Raw genomic sequence first — 22,638 nt, 5'->3', positions numbered from 1 at the left:
ATTGTTTCCGCCATGGAAACTAAGACGTAAGCAAACAGTTTCAATTGATTTGTGCGTAAAAATATTATTTCGGGCGCCAAACAATTATTGGCAGTACATTTACCCTGGGACTAAGGAAAATTATGCAGTTCGTTTGGTTACCCTATAGGTGGAGCTGATCTATCTATCTCTTTCTGTTATATGTCAATGTTTCTAAACGTAATGTTTAGTATTTGCATACAACGGATGGTTGGTTTAGTCCATTAGCAAATGCTAATCGTGAAGGAGAATAAGAAAAAAGACAACTTTATAAAGAATTTCGGTAGTATCAGTTGTTGAAATAATAAAAATATTAACACAAACTTAGAATATAATAGAGTGTGAAATCAATTGTAACTAAAAACTGCTTATTGCCATCGAGATCACGTTTTATACAACGGTTCTCCAAGATTTTGACCCATGCATCGAAGATTCTCGTCCTTTTCAATACTACTAGTCGGTAATACAACCACAGAAGATTATACAAAATGAAAATTTAATCTAGCTAAAAATAATTTTACTGTTTTTTCTATGCTTAAACATTAATCATCATAGTTAAACAATTATTAAAACTTTGCAGTAGTAACTACAGTGTTGTTATGCTCATTCATACTACTGCTACTACTACTCCTGCTACAATTGCTAATAGAGGGCATTGCTGCCCCTGCATCAACGATAACATCATCATTCCGCTGCAAATTGGCGTCCCTTCTTCGGAGTTCCGAATTCACCAATAGAACAACCATGGCGCTACAACACAAAAAGAAAAAGACCACCACAAACGTCCATAAATAATCGATGCTCTCAATGAGTACTTCAAATAGTACAGTGTTCACAATTGACAGGCAGTAGTAGGCCGCGTTAAAGGTAGAAGAACTGCAAGCTTCAGGGATCGGATATGTGATTTCTACAAGGAATTCGAAACCTACAATGAGGCTTGGAGCGATGAAGAAGCTGCAAAATAACATATACATATGTATATAGAATGATTTTAATCTTCTAAATAATAACGAAGTTGAATAACGATATGGATAATTGAGGTGATGATTGAAGTAAATACTCACCCGAAGATTGGAATTGTGAAAAACGTGGCAATTCTGCTTTTCGCAATAAGAGATATTGACACGAAAGCGTAGCTGATGGCTGCAAGGAGTAAGATTGCGAAGCTTATCTTTCTGTAAAGAATGAAAAGATTAAAAACATCATTTTATGGTTAAAAATACTTACTTAAATTGATGGGTTTTATCGAGAATTATCCCTACAAATATGCTTCCAATGCACCCCCCTGATATGATGGACATTAGAGCTAGCACCCCAGGATCACTCTCCATGTTCTAGAACAAACTCTATTCATTGAACTTGTTTTATAACTGCAAGAGACGTACTGGAAAGTAATTGAGGTAAATGCTGTTAAGTACAACTCCAGAACAGTTCCAAAATCCATTGGCAAACCCTAGTGACATGACCACAAACCAAAAGTTCCGATTTTTAAGCACTTCCTTGATGTTTGCAAAAAAAGATGGCCTATCTTCATTCGCATTGGCAATGAGATTCAACTGGGATTGACTTGGGGGCAACTTAGGCTTGGACTTGAAACCTACAATTACACATTTAATCGTGGGCTACTATTACAATTTATGCTCAATGGACATACATACTAAAATGGCCAAAAATACGCATCCGCTCAGTATAGATTGAATTACAAACATCTCAAAAAGTTGACTTGCGATTTCTTTAGTGTCTTTGCTGGTTACTATAAATGGAGATTGGACACATCCAAGGGCAGAACCTATATTATACCAAAAATAACAGTAGAAGTTGCAATGTAAAACAGACATATTACCCAGCTGCATCCATAACACAGCGATTGCACATGCAGTGGACACCTCCTTAGGCCCAAACCAAGTGGTGGCAAGTTTCGAGGGTATGCTGGCCAGCTGTACTTGCCCTATGGCGATCGGCAGTTGGGCCAGTAAAATTACCCAATATCGATCCGAACGAGTAGCGAATAGTTTGATTAGGTTTCCTGCTAATGTTAGAGCCATTGCTGAGATAACTGTGACCTTCAAGTTCTAAAGATATGTCTCCATGTAAACTCTCTAGTAGTTTTATATCACAAAACTCACATATTTCTCCACAATGAAGCTAACAGGATAGAAAAAAATTATAAAGGAGATGAAGAATATTATAGAGGTCAAGTCCACCCAGATGTTCTCCACATTATAGAACCTGAAAACAACTATTAAACAACTATTTTTTTAATGAATTTTGTCTGGTTGTGCTCACTGGGTTATTACATTGCTGATAATGGAGAATTGCAGCAGTTGCATGAAGTTCACTACCGCCACCAGGCCGTATAAGAACAGAATCATCCATCTGTAGGTGAACACAAAGATTTCCTCAGTACTGGCAGATTGAGAATTGCCCAGAGTTTGAGGAGGCATGTTTCCGTATAAACCTAAGAGTTTCATTAATAAAATTGCTTGACTTTTAATTCGATCTAGAGGCCTACGTGGTATTTTTATAGTTCTTTTACTGCATACTCAAAATAGGACTTGTCTACGATATCTTCACAGAATGGCGAACGTTATTTCTTGCATGTAATACATATACTATTTCTAGTCTGATAAAATTCCACGAACAAGTTTCTTGAATGGTTGAAAAAGGTTAAATTTTCTGGTCTTCAAAGATGTCGGAAGAAATATGAATATAGTTTTGAAGCAAACTATGTATCAGACAAGTGCTAAAAGATAATACAACTTAATCATACAATGCATAAAAGTTATGAGTACCTATTCATACTGATACAATGTTTGTAGCACCTGTAAATTGTATAGATAACCATACAAAAACATTCAAAATACTTAAATTGAATTTAATATGTAAATGTACATATGATATGTAAACATATAAATAAAACTCACCCAGAATCAACGCTAATAATTAGATTTGCGACCGCTTTTCTTATATCATGACCATGCACGGTTTTCTCACGGTCATATATAACTATTAAATCGAATTGTTTATAGTCGAACTAAAAACAAACTTTATAGAATTTTATTTGATCGGTGTAGATGTGTTTCAGGTAATCAACTAATCAGTAAACTGAAACTGGGGATTAGAATCCTTAACATATCTATTTAGTCAGATTTTTGCTCATATCCACTCATAGATTTCGGTAATTTAATTGTTCTTTCTGTGAGTACGAATTATTGGCCACTATTTAAAAGGTAAGACGTTTAATGGGTATTTATTTCTTGGTATATCCACTTTTTTCCGTTATTGATATTATACCAAACGTGGCTATGCTAAAAGTGTATATTAAATCGAATTGTTGCTTGTAATGGTGAAAAACCACTCATTATATGAAATATGATTACTAATAATACTAATATACACATTCATAGATATAGTAATTACAATGACAGTGTATTTTAAAGCAATAAATTTAGATAAGTCTAAAAGTATAAACGGGGCAAATTTTTTGAGAGCATGGAGATCTTGGACAAATGACGAAGTCAGTTAAATAGTGAGAGAATTGCTATTTTAGACAATAAATTTGGAATCTTTTTTTTTTTTGAAAAAAGTTCATGGCCTATTATGTATTATACAAAAACTAATTTTTTGATTTGAATAAAATGTTCTATAAAAATTAGCAATTTGTAGTATTTTTAAGACAATTGTCTGATCTTGTACTATAGTTGGAAATCTAAGTCTCAGAAAGGTAGACAGAAAACAATTACTAATCAATAGCATATGTTCCTGACAGACGTCTAATTATCTCGGAATGTTTATTTATAAACATTCAATTAAAAAGTTATTAATTTCATATAAAAATTATTTAAGAATTGACCGTCAGACCTTGAATGAAGAAAGCGGAGCGTTACGGTGCATCTTTGCAGTTTGGGCCCTGATCTGCCAATCTTCAACATTGGCGTCTAATTCAGGTGAGAGCTGAAGCTTAAATTCATCTAGCCTTTCTTCTTAAATTAATTTTACGCCAGAAATTCCTCCTTAGAAAGGTATTTCTTTCTTAAAACCATCAACAAACATTGTCCTTTATCAAACTATAGGGTTTAGGTGATGAAGCTATGCATTGATTAACCTGGATTTTGATTAATTGAAAGTTACATTAGTGTTGAACTCCCTTTAATTAAAATGTATACTTCCTTACAGTGTGTCTAGTCATAGGGAAATAAGAACAAAAACACTTGTGATTTAATATTAAACTATTTATTAAATTAAAAAAGAATAAAACAATCAATACTACAAAAATATGTATTACAAAATTTACAAATTTGAGCTGTTCTTCAAATTTAGTACCTGGAGTCCATTCAGACAATGCAATGAATGCATTGTTGCATTGCAGACATGTCACCACCATCAGCTACAGATATTTTATTCTCGACTCATAAAAATAAGCTATTAGCCATTTCAGAGGAGAAAATAAAATAATAACAATAATCATACTAACAATAATAATAATAATAATATGTAGGTTAGGCTTAGGTTCAAAAAACATCATTGTCAGGTGTGTTAAATGACTGGGAAGTAGATTTTCTCACCTTTTTTTAAAATGATTAAATAAAATGTTAACAAATAACACACATATCATTCATTATTTACCTAATGACTTAATTTATTTAATAATTTTCTCTATTATTATTTTACTTATGATTACTATGGAAATAAATATCAAATGAAATGTCATCTTTGATATTAGGATTCAAGATTTATTGTATTTTTGTGATTAGCATATAGACATAGGGAAGTACAGGAACTTCTAGGGAAGTAAAGGGAAGAAAAACAAAACAATATAAATTTAGAGAAGTAGAGGAATTATCTGAAAAAAGTGTTTAACTAAAATTAAAAATTAAGTAGTCTAAACGATTTTCTTACAACCTAATTTTGTATTGAATTTAATGAATAATTAGTTGCAGGCAAGGCGAGAGGCTAAAAAAATTGTAAAAAAGTGTACAAAATAAGCCAATGTATGTCAGTAATATTATTATAACTGTTTAAGAACAACAAAACATTACCTAGTTTTGATTTGAATGTTTTCTGTGTCGCCTCAAATCTCAATTTGCTTTTAGTCACCTCGACATTTAACGCTTGATTAACGTCAATTTCCAAACTATTAGCAATATTGCAGCCCATATCTTTGCAACAAGGTATCTACTTTACAGTCATCTGATTAGCCTTATCGTGCCAATTCAATTTCATTCGCCGATGATAAGAACGAAAAAATAACATACATTCGTTAGTTCAAATGTGTGCGGGTGTACCTCTTACATGAGGTCTGTGAGTACATGTTATGAAGTGGTTATATGTGAGTGACTAGAGAAAATGTCTCATAAATCTACGGCCAGGCATGAAGTCCCCAGTGTATCTTATAGGCAGTTGCCAACGAAGTGGATGGACTTGTCTTTTAGGGCAAAATATCGGAGTTCTGAACGAAATAGCGAGGTAAATGCATATTTAGGTTCTGCTCATCCACCCAAGTGTCAAGGATACGAATGCTGTGATAAGATAAATCGTTCAAAGTTATTTTTCATTTTCTAATCTTGATCTGTTAATAAGAACTGTGTACGACCTGACAATGACATCTATGCGTATATACATAATGCTTCTCATTGAGCACACATCTTATCTGTTTTGATACGATTTTATTCTGCATATACATCATACACAGTCGATATTCCATCATAACTCGATCCGACTTGTGATGCGTAGAATTATTCACGTTTAACATTAAATTGAAATGCCGAAAAGGACCAGCACCACTAGCACTTCGAGTGATCAGAGTGACCGAACTCAGTCCTCATCTAATTCAAGAGTCCAAGAGCGAGTTCCTCTCCTCTTGCATCACATTCCACCAAGCTATGGCTCTGCAGTGCCGTATTTTCAGTTCGTTAAAGCTACCACTGGCAGATATGCCTCCAACCAGGTATTAATCAAAGTTGTTTGTGTTGGTTACGATCTCCTTATCATTACAGTTCAGAGGATTTATTTATAAAATTGTTTGAGTTGTAATTTCCTTTACGACTAGACAACATTTGCTTTGAAGTGAGAGTGTTAATGAGTATAGAAACTGGCAAATATTGCTTGAGTGTTGGTTGTGAAGTGCATTGGCGCACGGGCCCGAGATTGTAAAGCGAGGAGACGGGCTGGCGTAGGAGAGGGCACCAATGGTCTTATAAAAATTATAATAAAAGTTTAAAAATAATTATACCTCTGAGATATCAAAAATTATCGCATTTTTGCTAAAAGAATGAATGGTTGTCCTTCTTAGGATATATACATATTTGTGTGAAAATCTTATATACAGGGTGTCCCACAAGTGTTTCATTATATTTCAGTGAGTAATAGTACATTGAAAAATAATATGACTCCTCATATAAATCATATTCCAATAATGCTTCATTAAGAAGATACAGGGTGTTAAACTTTACTTAAAAAATCCAACTTTTATTGATATATTCAAAACCGTTTGAGATATGTAAGTGAAATTTGACACGTTTTGAGAGTTAATGTAGACGCATTTATTTATGCAAAAAGGCTATTTTTCATTTCACCAGTGGCGTGCGTACGGACACCACTCAGCACATTGTTAAAGAAAAAAATGGTGTGCCACTGCTTTTTATCAAAATAAAAATTATTTTTAGAAGTTTAATTTCATTTAGAAGAGAAATGCTCACTTGACTCTTTTTCGTCCGACGCATCGTTTGCCAGTAAAAAATTGAATACCGTCTACATGCACAAATAGTATGCATATCCGCAAGTTTAACTAATAATAACGATTAACTTAAATCCAGATAGCTGCTGTCAAGTACTTGACGTATTATGATATGCGTTGTTATGACTACCCTACAAATTAATGTATTGTCATTAAATAACAACTTTTTATAAATATTTTATTGAATGTATAATTTTTTTCAATTGTGTTAATTTGTTTAACTTAATAAATTAATTATAATGGCTCAATTTACATCAGCTGAACTTGCGGATATGCATCTTATTTACGGAATGGCAAATTGTAATGGCGAGCTAAATTATGTCTTGAACAAAATGGCCACCAATTTGAACAATTTCTGTAATATTACGGCAAATAAATAATATTTAAAACACACTTAATATTATTAAAACCATTTAGAGAATATCGTGCATGTAGACGGTATTCAATTTTTTACTGGCAAACGATGCGTCGGACGAAAAAGAGTCAAGTGAGTATTTCTCTTCTAAATGAAATTGAACTTCTAAAAATAATTTTTATTTTGATAAAAAGCAGTGGCACACCATTTTTTTCTTTAAAAATGTGCTGAGAGATATCCGTACGCACGCCACTGGTGAAATGAAAAATAGCCTTTTTGCATAAATAAATGCGTCTACATTAACTCTCAAAACGTGTCAAATTTCACTTACATATCTCAAACGGTTTTGAATATATCATTAAAAGTTGGATTTTTTAAGTAAAGTTTAACACCCTGTATCTTCTTAATGAAGCATTATTGGAATGTGGTTTATATGGGGAGTCATATTATTTTTCAATGTACTATTACCCACTGAAATATAATGAAACACTTGTGGGACACCCTGTATAAAATTTTAGTTTCATTGACTTTTACTTGAGGTTTAAAAATATTTCTTAGGGTCTCTATTCTAGGACCTAGCGACCCTAACGGCGACTAGATCAATGTACTGTAAAGTCTATTTTTATTTCCATAGAAATCACGAAACTGACTAACAGTTTCACTTGCTTTCCACGTTTCCTTAATACAGTTGCCAGAGACTTGATTCACTGGCCTAGGTTCTTGTAAGGATCTTCCCTCAATAGCCACAACCTTCAGAGTTACATAAAACATTATCTACTACTATTCGACAACTTGTGTAGACATTTCTACGTTTTCATTTCCATTTAATCTTCGATTGACAACAGAAAAGGTAAATTTGCCTTTTCCATAAACATTTATTGACACTCGAAACGATAAATATGCATTTAACTCGTCCATGTGTTTGTTACTAGCGCGCTCCGCGAAAGCCAATAAATTTTATTGCTTCCATTCCTTAAATATTTGGTGTGCTTTTAATTAGTGTTGATTAATTTGCTCTTTCATATGGGTAATAATTTTCATTGTGCATCGTGACTTTGTGGGTTGAGATGGCGGCGAGAGCCTTAAGATCCAGAATTTTCTCTCATCATCTTCACCACCACCACCACCATTCCCATAGTCAGGTATTTAATGTTATGTAACAACTCAGTCTTATGTTAAATTTTGTCTTATATATCATTCGATGATTTATAAATACATTTTATTAGCTTAAATTCACCTCATTTGCTTAAATTAGGTTCCTAGTTGATTACTAAACTGCAGTAAACTCACGCAAACTGAATAGGTGAGCCGTGCTTGGGAAGATCCTCAAATTCGTTACGGTACTATAAATATCCGACAAATAGGGTAAAGCGGGAGCCATATCTTCTAAATGGCCTTCTAAATTTCAACATCCACCTAGATGACGAGTCCTGACCCCCCTTCATGGCCAGCAAAAATGACCAAGATCTGGAGGAGAGGAGTAAAAGCCGTCATAGTATCGCCTCGGAGCTACCAACGCCCTCCAGGAGGAGGCCCTCTTTGCTATGGCTGGCCCTCCCTGAGAGAGGAGATTCTAGCAGCTCGGCCTCAGTCTCGTCTAGCTGGAGAGGCTCTTTGACCCATCTGGGACTACCGTCTTTCACCCTCACCTCCCCTGATGGGGACACCGGTCGAAAATTCAGTTTCGGCCTGGGATTGAGGAGACATTCCCATAATGTTAGTTCTGGGTGTTGCTTTGAATTTTTTGGTCTTTACCGAGTGTTCGGCTGATGATATTTAGCTTGACTTAACAGTGTTTTATTGTTCCCACGGAGCTGGAAGCATTTTAAGGTCAACGAAACTGTTGTTTTTTTTGTTTTTTCTGAGAATGCTTTCAGGTTTGGCTTATGTTTACCAGTAATTTCCATTGTGTGTTTTACACTCGTCACAAAGCCACACAAAAGCACTAATATCATGTGCTAACTTATTTCCAGCAATGACAATCTTATGTAGATTTGAATAATTTCATTTCACTAACCGAACATGTCGCGAACGCAAATTATGAAGAAGGTGCAGTTTTTTCATTAACCTTAATATTGCTTCATTTTATCATCCTTATTAATAACGGTCTTTTACAGACGCTGCATAAGACTGAGTCGATGGTATCGCTATGCTTCCAATCGCTGATATCGTACGTCAATAGCGACAACCTCCAAGGGCTTCAGTCATTCCTAGAAAGCAAACAAGTGCAGATAGATGACCGAGATGAGGTAAGTTTTTTAAGTAAAAAAGAAAAGTTTGCTGAAATTTATATCTAGAACGCCACTACTGCTCTCATGGTGGCCGCCTCAAAAGGCAAAAGCGCCTTTGTCCGCGAACTCTTGGCCCATGGGGCCGACCCCAATGCCGAAGATAACGACAATTGGACCGCTCTACTTTGTGCGGCTAAAGAAGGGCATTACGACATTGTTTTGCAGCTTTTGGAGCACAACGCCGAAATTGACCATCGCGACATGGTACTTCAGTATTTCTTACTGTTTTCGATGTGACTTTAAAGGCTTTTTAGGGCGGCTGGACGGCGCTTATGTGGGCGACCTACAAAGGGCATTCGAATGTGGCCCTTCATTTGCTGGACAGGGGCGCCGAGGTAAATGCCCATGGAAATTACCACATTTCGTCGTTGTTGTGGGCGTGCGGTAGGGGGCATTTCGAGGTGAGTGCTTTGAAAGTAAACGAAGTAACGCTACTGCCTGACCCCTCCTAACTGGTAGGTTAATGCAAAATGTCTCCTCATGTGGGGGGATCAATGGAAAAGAGATAAGTGGGATTGAAAAATTGAAACTCTATGTACTCGTATTCACGGTCTTAAAGACGTTTTATTCCTAGATTGCTCGGGCTTTAATTAATCATGGGGCCAAAGTCAATGTCGGAGACAAATATGGAACTTCGGGTCTTGTGTGGGCCTGCCGGAAAGGTTTTGTAGAAATTGTGGAGCTTCTCTTGAAAGCTGGTGGGTATTTAAACGGCAAATTTTGAGAAATTTATAAGAAACTCGTTGACAGGGGCCAATATCGACACTGCGGGTATGTATTCTTGGACCGCGCTGATTGTTGCCACTTACGGTAATCACGTGGACGTAATAAACCTTTTGCTGGAATATAAACCCAATGTCAATGCCCTGGACAAAGACGGATGTAGCCCTTTGACTATAGCCTGTAAAGAGGGTTTTTACGAGGTCGCCACTGCTCTTCTTTCCGCTGGAGCTTACATTAATATACAGGTAAACACATCTTTTTCATTTTCTTCACTTACCCTAAGATTTGAGAGATATTTTTGAAATTTACTTCCAGGACAGAGCCGGAGATACAAATTTAATCCACGCAGTAAAGGGAGGGCACAAAAACGTGGTTGAAGCTTTGCTGAAAAAATATGCGGACGTGGATATTTTAGGCAAAGATCGAAAGTCAGCTACGTATATGGCTGTCGAAAAAGGAAATGTTGCCATTTTAAAGCTGTTGTTGACGCATAACCCGGATCTAGAAAATGCTACCAAAGATGGGGACACTCCTTTATTGAAAGCGGTTAGAAACCGGTAAGTTTCCCTTCAAATGGCAAAGGGAAAATTGCAATCAGAATATTTTGATAATGATGAAGGCTTTGGAAAAAAGTAACTTTCACATCTGATAATTTGAAAAAGTCTGTAGTATGTCCCGTAGTTATGAAAATTTACTAACCATTTTGGCATCTATTTCACAACTTAAAGATAATGACCCATCACACCAAGAAAAAATCACTGCACAAAGCAGCAAAAAGTGTTATTTTACAGTTTTTGTCCATTCGAGATATTGAAATTTTTGAAATTATTAATACCCGCTATACTCTGGCCTGTTTCCTTGAACTAGTAACGCTGAGATGGTGCAGTTGTTGCTAGAAAAAAAAGCGAAAGTCTCTGCTGCGGATAAAAAGGGCGACACCGCCCTTCATATAGCAATGAGAGCTCGGTCCAAGGCCATCGTGGAGATATTGCTGAGAAACCCCAAACACAGCCAACTGCTCTATAGGCCTAATAGGGGGGGGGAGACGCCGTATAACATCGACATGAATTATCCCAAAACGATTTTAGGGCAGATATTCGGAGCAAGTGAGTTTTTTTTCTCAAAGTTAAATAAATAATAAAACAACCTGTATAAGGTTTTTTATCCGAGTTCTACATATTTTAAATTCAATCGACTAGGAGTTTTCTGCATAATTTATAGTTTTCACATTTAAAATAATTTTTGAACAGGTTTTGTTATCTATTTTCGGAGATTACTTACCGGGGTGTATTCTAGTAGTTTTCACTTATTGAATGGCGCAACTTTGAGCAGCAATTTAGTGGGGGTTCAATCTATTTGACTTGAATATTTTAAGGGCGTTTAAACACCAACGAAGACAATGAGAACATGTTGGGGTATGACCTCTACAGCAGTGCTTTAGCTGACATTTTAAGCGAGCCCAGTCTATCCATGCCGATTACCGTGGGATTATATGCCAAATGGGGAAGTGGAAAAAGCTTTCTACTCACTAAGCTGAGAGGTACCAACAACTTTCTTTTTAAATTCTCCCTAATAAAAGATTCCTTATATATAGATGAAATGAAGAATTTCGCTCGGGAATGGGTGGATCCAACTTTCCAGCTCCCGAGCTTGTTGTTTCTACTAATATTTCACTTGTCAATAGTGGTCGCCACCGTCGTTTATATTGTGATAGAGGCCACTACCGATAGGATTCAGCCCGAAATTTGGTCCTTCGGTGTGGCCGTAGCCTTTTTCCTGCTGTGTTTCTTATTTTTAGGGTTTATTTGGTTCGCTAGTAAGAGGTATAAACGTGTTTTTGGTAGGAAATTTTCTCAGTGATTTGTAAATAATTTTGTTTGACAGCTACGATTGGGATTGGCCCTACAATCTGAACGTAAAGCTAACTAGGAAAATGAATAATATTAAATTGGTGCTTGAAATATTGTTTTGCCATCCACCGGGGGCCTCTAGCCATGACGGCATTTCAGCGCAGCCAATAAGGTAAGGGGAAGCCAATAAAGCATTGTGGAAAAATTATCAAACTTTCAACTTGATTAGCAACAAATCAGCGGCATAGTGTAATCCCAAATGATTATTCAAAAAATCATTAAAATAACTTCCAGAAAAGGAAAATTTTGAAATTGTGTAATAATTCAAATAGACCGTCTGTATCAAGGAATTTCGGACTGAATATCAAGTATCAATATAAAATTTTCTATTTTGTTAGTTTACAACCAGTAGTGTCATCCAATCTGTGTTTCGAAGAGAAATTTTTCAAAAATTAAACACTAATTCGACCTTTTACTTCACTGAACTTCTGGTAGAATAGAATTTCGTTTACTTTGCATAAATAGTAAAATGTTTGATTTGACTAGTAAAGAAATAATGGCGTAGCACCTCTCTAAGCAGGTTTGGTGAAAGAGCACTTAGAAGAACTTATTAAAAAAAAATCTATTTTCTCAAATAGATTTTCTACGCCAATAAATTTCGTACTGGCTGCGTTTAGGGACATGATAAAGTGCTCTTAAAATAATTTTGAATTGATAATTTCCATTTAGTGCAGCCAAATGATAATTTATATTTGTGAAGTAACTTACGAGGGAATGAATTGAATAACGATTTCAGGTTCTACTTCACAGACCAGACTAGAGTTAGTAGCACCACTGGGGGCGAAAACTCTGTAGTTCAAATGATAGGTTCTCTTTACGATTCCATAGAAAGCCATTACGGAACTCTCGCCACAAGGCTCTATAGAGCGTTCAAACCCAAACCAGGTACCATTCCTGTACACGTCTAGTGTCTTCTTTAACGGACAATGTTTTAGTTAAATCTTCATCGACCTGGACCTGGCGCAAAATGTGCTGCTTGCCCTACGTCATAATATTTGAAATCACTTTCTGCATGATAGTTGTGGGACTTAACGCTTTGACCTTCTACTTGAAGCGCGTGAGCTCCGAGCAAACGTAAGCCGCATAATCGCTCAAAAGCTTTTTGTCTAATAAATGAAATTATAGAGATACCGCTACATTTGGCATAACCAAATCCTCGCTGGAAATTATCCTTATAATTGCAGCGCTTTTGCTAGCAATCGCTACCATCGCTAATGCTTACACGTGGAGCAAATTGTTCGTGTCAGTGCTCTTCTCGCAAAGACGACATTTGCAGAGGTCCATTTCCAAACTGGACACTTTGAAGAGCGAGGGATTTTTGCAGACTTTAAGGCAGGAGGTATATTCTGATCCGAATTCTTTGAAGCCATGAATATCAATTGGTTTTCCCCTGTACAGGATTTTTCAAAAGTTGAGAAATTTAGTATTTTATTTTAATAAGTTTTTTGATTAATTGAGTTGGCCTGCAAGTTCTCCAGATCTGTCTCCTTAGAATGTTTATCTTTAGAATATCAAGAGGCCTCAGAGGAAAACTTTTTGATTTCTTTGGTATTTTTTACAACTTGCAACTTCATTTAAAAACGTTCGGATTTGTTAGGTGAATTTAATGAAAGAAATGGTGCGATGTTTGGACGGTTTGAGTGCCCAACAAACGCGACTGGTCATCATCGTGGATGGTTTGGACAGTTGCGAGCAGGAAAAGGTCTTGTTAATACTGGACACTGTTCACATGTTGTTTTCTGACGCGAATTCGCCGTTCATTGTGATATTGGCCATTGATCCCCATGTCATTGCCAAGGTAAGTTGTGATTTAGTTGCAATTTCAGCCGTGATTGACTAATTTGTTTGTCATTCGAGCTCGCATTTCCGATAATTCAGCTCAGATTTCTGATGTTTCAGCTCTATTTTGTATTTCTTCTAAATTATGTCTACATAACAGAATTTATTTTTCTCTTATTTTTTTTGGCAATAATTCCGCATGTACGAGTAAGTAAGCGGTGGAATTGCACACTGAATTATTTTAAAGACAAATTTCACCTTTATCTTCATTTTTACGCATTTCAATTTTTCATCATGCAGATTGCCTGGGATCAGGTTAGTTGCGCTGTTGTGTGTCATCGTCGTTTAAAGACCGTTTCTGATTTTTCCCTATTTATTGACTGAAAAATGTGTGTTTAATCTGTAAAAATTATCCAGAAACGGCCTGAATAATAATTTTTCTGTTTCTTTAATTTGGGGTTAAGAGACCCCCAAGTAGCAGTGACTTGTTAAATTGCCCTCAAAAGCTGATCAAAGAATATTGAGAAATGGTCAACTGAATGAAGTGATGTCAAAGTTACCTTGAAAATTTTACGACTTTTTCTGGTCATAACGAAAGTGATTTGTCGTATACCAGTGTAATGTCGATTATTAACACCGACGTCTTATGACGGATAATCACCATAAATTGACGTCATTATCACATATCCCTGCTACCTGGGAATCCTGGGAAATAGGTATGAAAAGTGAGTTTTATAGGCTGTGGAAATGAACGCTCGTCGCCTTTTTACCGAGAGTAACATCGGTGGTCACAGCTACCTCAACAACATGGTACATCTCCCTTTCTATTTACAAAATTCGGGCCTCAGAAAGGTGAAAGTGGCCCAGCAAACCGCCTCCTCTCATCGAAAAGCGCAGAGCAGCAGTACCGGGTGGTCCGAAAACGACGAGAATTTGAATACATTCCTTGCCAGATCGGTCAGTTGCTATCATTCACACAAAATTTTTCTGTGAACCATTTTATAGTCTTCCAGTCGGCGATTATCAAACGAAAATGCTCTGATTTCCGCCAGTAAGGAGAACCTGAAGTATGCGGGGGCCAGAAAAGGCTCTCGAAAGCTAAAACTTTCGGAGTCTGTGGCCAGTTCAATAGGGTCGAATTTGAATAGGATTGGTGGGTTGAATCGGGAAACAATGTGAATGTAATTAGTTAATGGAGTATTATTTAGGGGGTGCTCAGGACTTGACCAAAATGTTATTAACGGACGATTATTTCAGTGATGTTAATCCGCGCTCTATGCGCAGACTGATGAATGTAGTTTACGTTACTGGTAAGTAAGGTTTTTCTTTGATTTTTAGGCGAATGAAAAAGGAAACTTCCAAAATGACTTAAAATTTCAAGTATTGTGGTACCAAAAAAATTCAAAAAAACTCCAACAATGAAGTAAGAAACAAAACTCGAATCAAAAATTGAGAAAATAAATAAATAAAACTCTGAAATTTCACTTAAAACACCAATTTCCAAATTCTGCAATTTCGTTACTGTAAATTATTTTCTTAGGTCGCCTTTTGAAGGCCTTTCAAATCGATTTCAACTGGTATCGTCTGGCATCGTGGATCAATATCACCGAGCAGTGGCCGTTCAGAACCTCATGGATAATTTATCATTACGACCTGTACGAGGATCAGCTAGAAGATAATACCCCGCTAAAAGCCATTTACGACAAGTATGACCTCATTATATTGTGTTTAGTGCTTGATTATAATTGGACTTGATTGAAACTCAGAATCAGGCCATTGATATCGTCGATTAAAGATTCGGAACCACTGCTGGAGCTCGACAGGGACGAAAAGAAATTCGACATCTTCCTGTCGTTCCACAGATCAAGTCTCCTAGTCAGTGACCTCAAGATTTTCCTTCCATTCACCATCAATTTGGATCCATATTTGAAAAAAGTAATTAAAGGTGAGAATGAGAGTTTTCATCAAAATTCACTTTGAATAATATTCTGTATGATTAGTAGTCAATATACGAAATGTATTTTCTTTGCAGAAGAAGCTCAATGTTTTGAAGACGAAGGTTTGCTCATGCCTAACGTACGTTCCTCTGGGTACCAGGCAATTGCACAGACACCCATGCCCGCCTGGAGCGGTCAAATGTCAGCAGATTGGCCTCCAGGTCCCCCGACAAGGCAATTTATCGCCGCACCCCATATAAGGGAAAGGCGGCAAGGGTCCAACTTGCCAAAATTGGGACAAATCGGTTCCTACCACCAACCGCCCTCAGTGGCGTCCCCATGGACGCAATTTAACTCTCTAGGCAGCGTTGCTAGCGCATCTCGACCGTCGGCAACAGTTCCACCTATGACAATTTTAGATGTATGCAGATGCATGTTTTAATACATAGGGGGTTTTCGTATACATATTACTTCTGGTGATATTATTATTAGATATGGGAAAGTTTATATTGCTCACAAAAATAAAAGTTGAAATAGCACATTTTTGAAATTGAGGGTTTGGGACACCCGGTATTTGGGTATTACAATAGCACTTTTACAGGCCGAAGCCTTGAAAATGCGTCTCCCTACCCTGAACGTGGATGGCGTTTGTAAGTTATTGTCGTCCATGGAAGACCTTAACCAAAATGCCATTCCTGACTATATCAGGTTAATTAAAGAAAACAATATCAATGGAAGAGTTCTGCTGCACTGCGATTTGGAGGACTTGAAGAAGGTTTGATATTAGGAAATTCTGAGAAAATTAATAATATTTTTTCCATTATCAGTTGCTACAAATGTCATTCGGTGACTGGGAAATGTTTAAAGTGACCTTAATACAACTGAGGGAATATGAAATCGCCAATATATTGAGGCCGGACGAGGCGCCCCCTCAAATTGTTTCGAGAAAACCCGAGAGGAAAGGTATTTTGATGGGTGGAAAAATAATTTCAGAGAGTTATTAGTATTATTGAAATTTTCAGGCAGTATTAAAACTAACACCATCGATAAAGTAGATAGCAAAATGCAGACTGAAGTGCCTAGGGAGAGGAAACAAAGCGTTATCGAGAAACAGGTAAGAAAGATTTAGGTTGATGCAGCGAGTATCTAAATATGTAATAGTGGATACTCGTTGGGTTGACAGTTTGGAACTCTTGATTATTCGCATTTAATGCCACTAAATAATATTTTTGTTTGGTTACGCCCTCTGTAGTATCAGGTAAGTAATTTAGGTCCCAATTAATGTAACTGCCCACCACAATTATAGCATATAAGCTCATAACCCCATCTATATTGACATATGCATTAACTGTAACCACATTAATAAAAATCCCACAAACTCGCAATTACGAACTGATGATTTACGGCCGAGAACATTTCTTATTGTAGGGACTTATAATGCATTTACAAACGGATTTTTTCTAAGTGTATCTGTTTGAATAAAAAATCGGAAATTAATAGGAGTCATTCTCTAGGTGACCCTCGAAGAACAAATGATATGCGGTGCTCTTCAAACTCTGAACGAAGAGGCTTGTGAGGACGTGCTGGAAGAAACTGAAGACGTCAAAGTGCCAATCGATCCGGACCTGCCTCAAACCACTGTAATCCCGCCGAGCCCCGATTGCCCTCAAGGTGAATTCATTTTTCAGGGTATTTATAAAAAAACGAGTAGCAGTAGTTTTGAGAAATGCATTAAGAAGGTGACGTATGAGGATGACGTCGAGGCCGGCGGCCCTCGCGCAAATCCTGCGATTTTTATCAGCGACGGCGATCCGTCTTAAGTTTAAAGTGGCTTTTTCCTGGTTGATGAATCTCTTAGGCTAGATTTTTTGGGATTGACTAACAACTAAGAATAATTTTTAAGGTTTTTATTAACACTTGCACCGGCTGATCCATTCACGCTTCTCTACTTACGTTAATATGGGATGATTTCAATTGCACGACCTGTATTTTAGTAGTTAGGGAATTTAGTTTTGCGGCCACAAGGAAACGATAATTTTGCGGTTTGCAGTTATTGAATTCACAATTCTTCTCTTAAAACTCATTATCAAGCTTTTTTTTAAATATGTCGTCCTTAACATTTACCAGCTAACTACAGTACACTATTCGACCTCTAAAAATGCTAAGCTATACGTTTAGCAATGTTTACGTGCAACAGATAAAGACGTACAGTTCAAGGCGTGTCCACGATTAACGCCCCTTTGCGGTGATGAAGTCAACCATGTCATTATCTTTAGCCCGAAGATAAATGCATCAACATCCGGCCTTTTGATTTTACCCAATTTTCAGTGTTAAATGGTCAGTTTTACAAGTTTCCTGCATCCAGTCCCTACTAGGTATTTGAAGGTTTGACTCAAGGTTATTTATTTATATTTATTTACTTGTAATTTAGTGTTTTTTATTAATTATGTTACATTTTTTATCATCTCAATCGTCGTCGTAGTCTAATTGCTCTATAATGAATAAATTTCCAATGTCTTCCTCATAGAAGTTTAAGGCTAGACGTAAGTTTTTTTTTAATGTTAAGTGCGTATTTTCCTGATCTTGTACGAATAAGAAATAAAGCTTTGATTTGGATCTACAGAGAGAATTATTTTTCTCGTGGTAACCGTGTTCGTGGTGTGACGTCTGCGTAAATGTGAATTCAGTAACTGACAATATCTTTTTGCTTGCACTGGCATTTTGCATGTTAAACGCTTTTTAATGGGATTGTATAAGTGCATTTTCTATATTGTTTTCTTAAAAATTTATGGTTTTTGTCTTTAAAATTTCCTTAGCTTTATTTGTCTCTATTTATTCATTACCAGAACGACTTTATAAACTGAGGGAAAAAGAACGAAAAAGTAGCTTGTAATGAAGATAGCTCATGGGATTGCTTATAACCAAATCACATTCGCCAAATTGTCAACATTTATTACAATATTGATAATTAAATGATTCTATATTCCATCCTGTGTACTCACTATATAAGCAATCATATAAGCTTTCCTCTATTCTTGGTACTATGGTAGGTAGTAAAATCAATAATGATTGGGCTGAAGTATACGAAGGCCTGGAAAAGCAACAACAAATTTCATAATGTTAAGGATTCACAGGATCACAAGATTAAGGGTCTACTACTCAATCTATAATTGTGTAATCAATCTGTAATCTATAATATGTATCCACAACTGTAGAACCTAAAATTGTAGTACCGTCCGATCGTATAAATTGCCTTTTGAATCTGTTTCATCAATTTTTGCTTCCTTCAGCTCGATCATTCCATCCATTTTATTATCTATTTTTGAAATTTTCAACTGTTACTATCAAATCCAAAATTTGTTGTTACTCTTCTACATTGTACTAAAAATAGTTTTTAAAATTCCATTCGGAACTAACTAACTCGTTGTAATCAATACAAGGTTTGTGACGTTTTTTGCTTAGTTTACTGTAATAATCCTTGGTAAAAGACCTTTTTACAGTTAAATTATTTTAACAAAAACTTCCTGTGTGTGTCTCCACGAGAGGCTTTTAGAAGAGCAATTTTTGCAACGTAAGTACCTACTAACTACACTTCCACCAAGCTTGCACCAAAAGTATTCTTCCTGCATATCAAAGGTTTCATTTCATTAAAATTATTATTATTAATATGATTTAAATGAGACCACTGAAAGCACGCCTCTGGTCTCCTCTTCATTCAGTAAATTATTCAAATTCAGGCATTCGCCATTTTATCAAAATTCTATCAAAAATATTTAGAGGGTTTGCATTTCAAGCAATTATCCATTTCTCACAACTTTGCTAAAATGTTGTCTCGCAATTATGTGCAGGAAAAAACTGTTTGAAGTTGAGTGATTAAAAAGATTTCATTTCACCAAACCTCATATGCTCTCAGTTTTAACCTCCATACCATCACATTTCTCTCCTTTTTTCGCACACAGACCTTTACGCTTTCTCTCGCTTTGTAGACATACAAACAGCGCTTTCTCGAGGCACCAGATCACGCACCAACAGCGCTTCCGGAATAGGTGAGACCGATTTTGTCCTTTTGCAATCCTCCCCCGTGGGTCACATGCACTGGCAACCTGTGGGAATCTCAGTTGCCGGCTTCTCTGAAAGTCTGAGCGATAATAGCTCGAGATGCAGCTCGCAACCTCCTTCACCAGGTAGGACCCCGAATCCACCCTTACAGCCCTTGACCTGGAAATCTTCTTTTCAGCTCAAGAGCGACATTACTCATCTAACGGCAACAAACCCAACATTAAGTTGGTGCAAGAAGTGGGAAAAGGGCGGCATGTAGTCATCAAAGCTGAATCGGACTCGCATAGGGTTAGCATTTCTTCTAATAGCTCCACGGTATTCTACGAGAACAAACCGTTGTTGGAGCAGAACAAATCGAGACCGATTTCTTTGAGTTTGAAGGAAGTGAAGCCGCATAAACCGGCGCTAAGAATGCGCTCGAAAAGTATCGACAATAGCAATAATCCTAGGAGGCATGTGGGGACTTGCTCCAAAGAAAAAAGCAGGGATAAATTGCAGCGTTTCAGGGAAAAACTGTTGCAATCCAGTCCAGATTTGAACGAAACTAGTGATGAAAGCACGCCTTTGGTCTCCGAAGTGTCCTCCCCATCCAACGAAGTGAAAGCTTCAGGTTCAGAGCGACTCGCTTTGACCCCTTTGGAACCAACTTTCGCGGGACAGAGCCGGAGCGAGCAAAATCTATTATCAAATACGCCTGAATATTCCTCCTACACTCCCTCAGTAGTAGAAGCTTACGAAGAAACCAAAGCAGAATCTTCAATATATAACCCACCCTCAAAGTTCAGAATTCGGACTCTCTCAGGAGACTCTGATAGCTCCCTAAGCGGGTTTCTATCCAATATTAACCCCAAAGAAGAGATCAGCAATAGTAATGGTAGTTTACATAGTTTATCGCCTGGCTCTGGTCATTTGTCGCGGCAAGACGCCCTGGATTCTGAAGAAAATTTGACGGATGTTTACTGTAATCCTGGCAGAATTAATTAGTGCTAGAAGTGGCGACAAATTAAAATGCAGATAACTTTATCCGGAGGATAATTTTCATAGAAATATGCCTTGTTGAGTTTTCATAAATAATATTTTCCGGGAAAAGTTAATTAGCACTTTTAGTATTAGCCCTAGGGAGTATTTTTTTTGTAGATCGTGCCTTAGTTGCGTAAATAATTTAAGTGTATGGTTCAGGACAAATACATGGGTGAATTTGTGTTTTATTTATGATTTTTTTTAAGAATATTTCGTTGAAAATGACATGGAGTGTTTACAGAAGATCATTTTTAATATGCGTAATAGTTTCTATTACGGAACAAAAATTATGCACTTGCGTGTAATATAGGATTTCTCATTGAACTGGCGAAAGTTTGTATCACAAAATTTCGAGGAACTGCCTTGAGTCACTATTAATTAATTAATTATTGGATGTCCAGCATTGTACCCGAAATGATGATTTAATAGAGTTTCTTAAAACATGCTCTGAGTCAGGTTTGAGACTCAGCTTGAAGATTAATTTATGCCGCATTCTTGTGATTTTTTCAATTTTCGATTTCAATCACAGTCTGAACGCTGCTTCCATGCAGAATCATCGAAAATATGATCCAAGATAAATTTATAGATTTTGCTGTTGATTAAAAGTTACACAATTATAGCGAATAAAGTTTTATTGCGTCTTCACCATTCAGAAACTTTCACCATCACCAGAAAAGTTCTAACGAGACAGGACTGATCAGGTAGCCTTTTTTATGTACATTTATGTATTCTTTGTGTGTAGCTCCATCTATGCGTGGATAGTCTAATTGGTCATTGCGTGGCGGAAGAAAATTGCCTTTGCATAATGCCTAGTACTTCGCATGATGTGTAGATGGCACTATCTCAAAAAACTGGACTGCAATTAAAAATTCTTGATTGGACTGTGTAACTGTGACCGCATTTACAGTGCGTCAATTTGAAAACAACCACGCTGGTTATTTCGGTGATTATAGAAAATATGAAATATGCAAAAACACGTCGATTTTATTTTCAAGGGGAGATTCTTTAAGTAGATTTTCTATTAAATTGTATGGACCTTCTAATGGGGGTATTCTTCATAGATGAAAATAATCTCTGTTGTTTATTGAAGCGTGTATACCATTTTTGTAAATAAACACATAACTTTAACACGCAAAACAAAATAAAAAATAAATAAATATCTAGTAATTTAACAAAAAAGTCAAGAATTCCGTCCTTGTTTAATTGAACAGTCTTATTCTTACTTTTTTCTACAAGTAGAATATTTAAATAAATGCAACTATAAATACAAATAAATAACTAAAAACCAAAATAATCATCTATCGTTTATAAAACCCAGCGTCAAATTTGGAAGAATTAAAGAGAAGAATTATGGCTGCATGTAAGGAAATTCAATTAGAACTTTTTTTGAATGTAGAGTTTGAAAATAGACTTTATTACTGTTTAGAAAATAATGGACATCATTTTGAACACTTAAAATATTAATGAACAATTTTTCTACAACACAATTGATACCAAAGCTTGTTTACGGTTTGGACAGGATTTTTCGAAAACCTCTCAATGAAAAAAAAGGCAAATTTGGAAATGTAATTGAAAGACCTTTCAAATAAAGTATAACTTAATCCCCTTCCCACTTAAGATTTTACTGGTTGTTTCTATCCCCGTTAGAGGGTGGATGCAATTTAATAGAAAAACGACTTAAAGAATGTCCTTCTTAAATAGAAAAACAACGTTTTTGCATATTTACATATTTTTTATAATCACCGAAATATCGAGGGTGGTTCCTCTTCAAATTCACACACTGTAGAATAATTCTCACTATACGTTCCAT

The 22,638-nt window shown here is 36.3% G+C and overlaps 3 protein-coding genes across 4 annotated transcripts in view; 1 reads left to right on the top strand and 2 right to left on the bottom strand.

The window, feature by feature from the left end:
- The window catches only part of LOC136409028 (uncharacterized), a 74,040-nt gene that overhangs the window by 17,607 nt on the left and 33,795 nt on the right, over window positions 1-22,638 (bottom strand). The window lies entirely within an intron of this gene.
- Window positions 339-3,095, bottom strand: LOC136409216 (uncharacterized MFS-type transporter C09D4.1-like). The gene is made up of 9 exons (XM_066390582.1): window positions 2,943-3,095; window positions 2,305-2,476; window positions 2,145-2,247; window positions 1,862-2,090; window positions 1,673-1,807; window positions 1,404-1,615; window positions 1,246-1,352; window positions 1,083-1,193; window positions 339-972 (listed from the first exon to the last, which is right to left on the bottom strand). Exons 2-9 carry the CDS (start codon window positions 2,460-2,462, stop codon window positions 585-587), a joined length of 1,443 nt encoding a protein of 480 aa, XP_066246679.1. The 5' UTR covers window positions 2,463-2,476; window positions 2,943-3,095; the 3' UTR covers window positions 339-584.
- On the top strand, window positions 3,812-21,010 carry Arms (Ankyrin repeat-rich membrane spanning). Of its 2 annotated transcripts, none has more exons than XM_066390579.1 (28): window positions 3,812-3,965; window positions 8,530-8,825; window positions 9,227-9,358; window positions 9,407-9,604; window positions 9,655-9,801; window positions 9,975-10,098; window positions 10,151-10,368; window positions 10,439-10,680; window positions 10,991-11,229; window positions 11,499-11,663; window positions 11,718-11,946; window positions 12,008-12,145; window positions 12,770-12,918; window positions 12,969-13,107; window positions 13,159-13,372; window positions 13,631-13,846; window positions 14,551-14,769; window positions 14,818-14,965; window positions 15,021-15,122; window positions 15,353-15,518; window positions 15,579-15,757; window positions 15,845-16,170; window positions 16,351-16,524; window positions 16,577-16,712; window positions 16,772-16,863; window positions 17,264-17,420; window positions 19,736-19,933; window positions 19,987-21,010. In XM_066390579.1, exons 2-28 carry the CDS (start codon window positions 8,553-8,555, stop codon window positions 20,790-20,792), a joined length of 5,526 nt encoding a protein of 1,841 aa, XP_066246676.1. In that variant the 5' UTR covers window positions 3,812-3,965; window positions 8,530-8,552; the 3' UTR covers window positions 20,793-21,010. The 2 variants fall into 2 exon arrangements, with proteins under 2 accessions (XP_066246676.1, XP_066246677.1); XM_066390580.1 differs by having other exon boundaries at window positions 3,813-3,965; window positions 13,631-13,831.

This window comes from Euwallacea similis, chromosome 5, assembly GCF_039881205.1.
Source record: "Euwallacea similis isolate ESF13 chromosome 5, ESF131.1, whole genome shotgun sequence".
Classification (NCBI taxonomy): domain Eukaryota; kingdom Metazoa; phylum Arthropoda; class Insecta; order Coleoptera; family Curculionidae; genus Euwallacea; species Euwallacea similis.
The sequence above is the reverse complement of the archived record's forward strand: the minus strand, read 5'-3'. Positions and strand labels throughout refer to the sequence as shown.

Bases quoted from the DNA above. Each gene is read 5' to 3' on its own strand.
- LOC136409216 (XM_066390582.1), bottom strand. From the start codon at position 2,462: ATGCCTCCTCAAACTCTGGGCAATTCTCAATCTGCCAGTACTGAGGAA. The intron at 2,248-2,304 runs GTGAGCACAACC...AGTTGTTTTCAG, and splicing joins ATCAGCAATGTAATAACCCA to GTTCTATAATGTGGAGAACA. The intron at 1,808-1,861 runs GTAATATGTCTG...GGTATAATATAG, and splicing joins TGTGTTATGGATGCAGCTGG to GTTCTGCCCTTGGATGTGTC.
- Arms (XM_066390579.1), top strand. From the start codon at position 8,553: ATGGCCAGCAAAAATGACCAAGATCTGGAGGAGAGGAGTAAAAGCCGT. The intron at 8,826-9,226 runs GTTAGTTCTGGG...GGTCTTTTACAG, and splicing joins TGAGGAGACATTCCCATAAT to ACGCTGCATAAGACTGAGTC. The intron at 16,171-16,350 runs GTATGCAGATGC...GCACTTTTACAG, and splicing joins CACCTATGACAATTTTAGAT to GCCGAAGCCTTGAAAATGCG.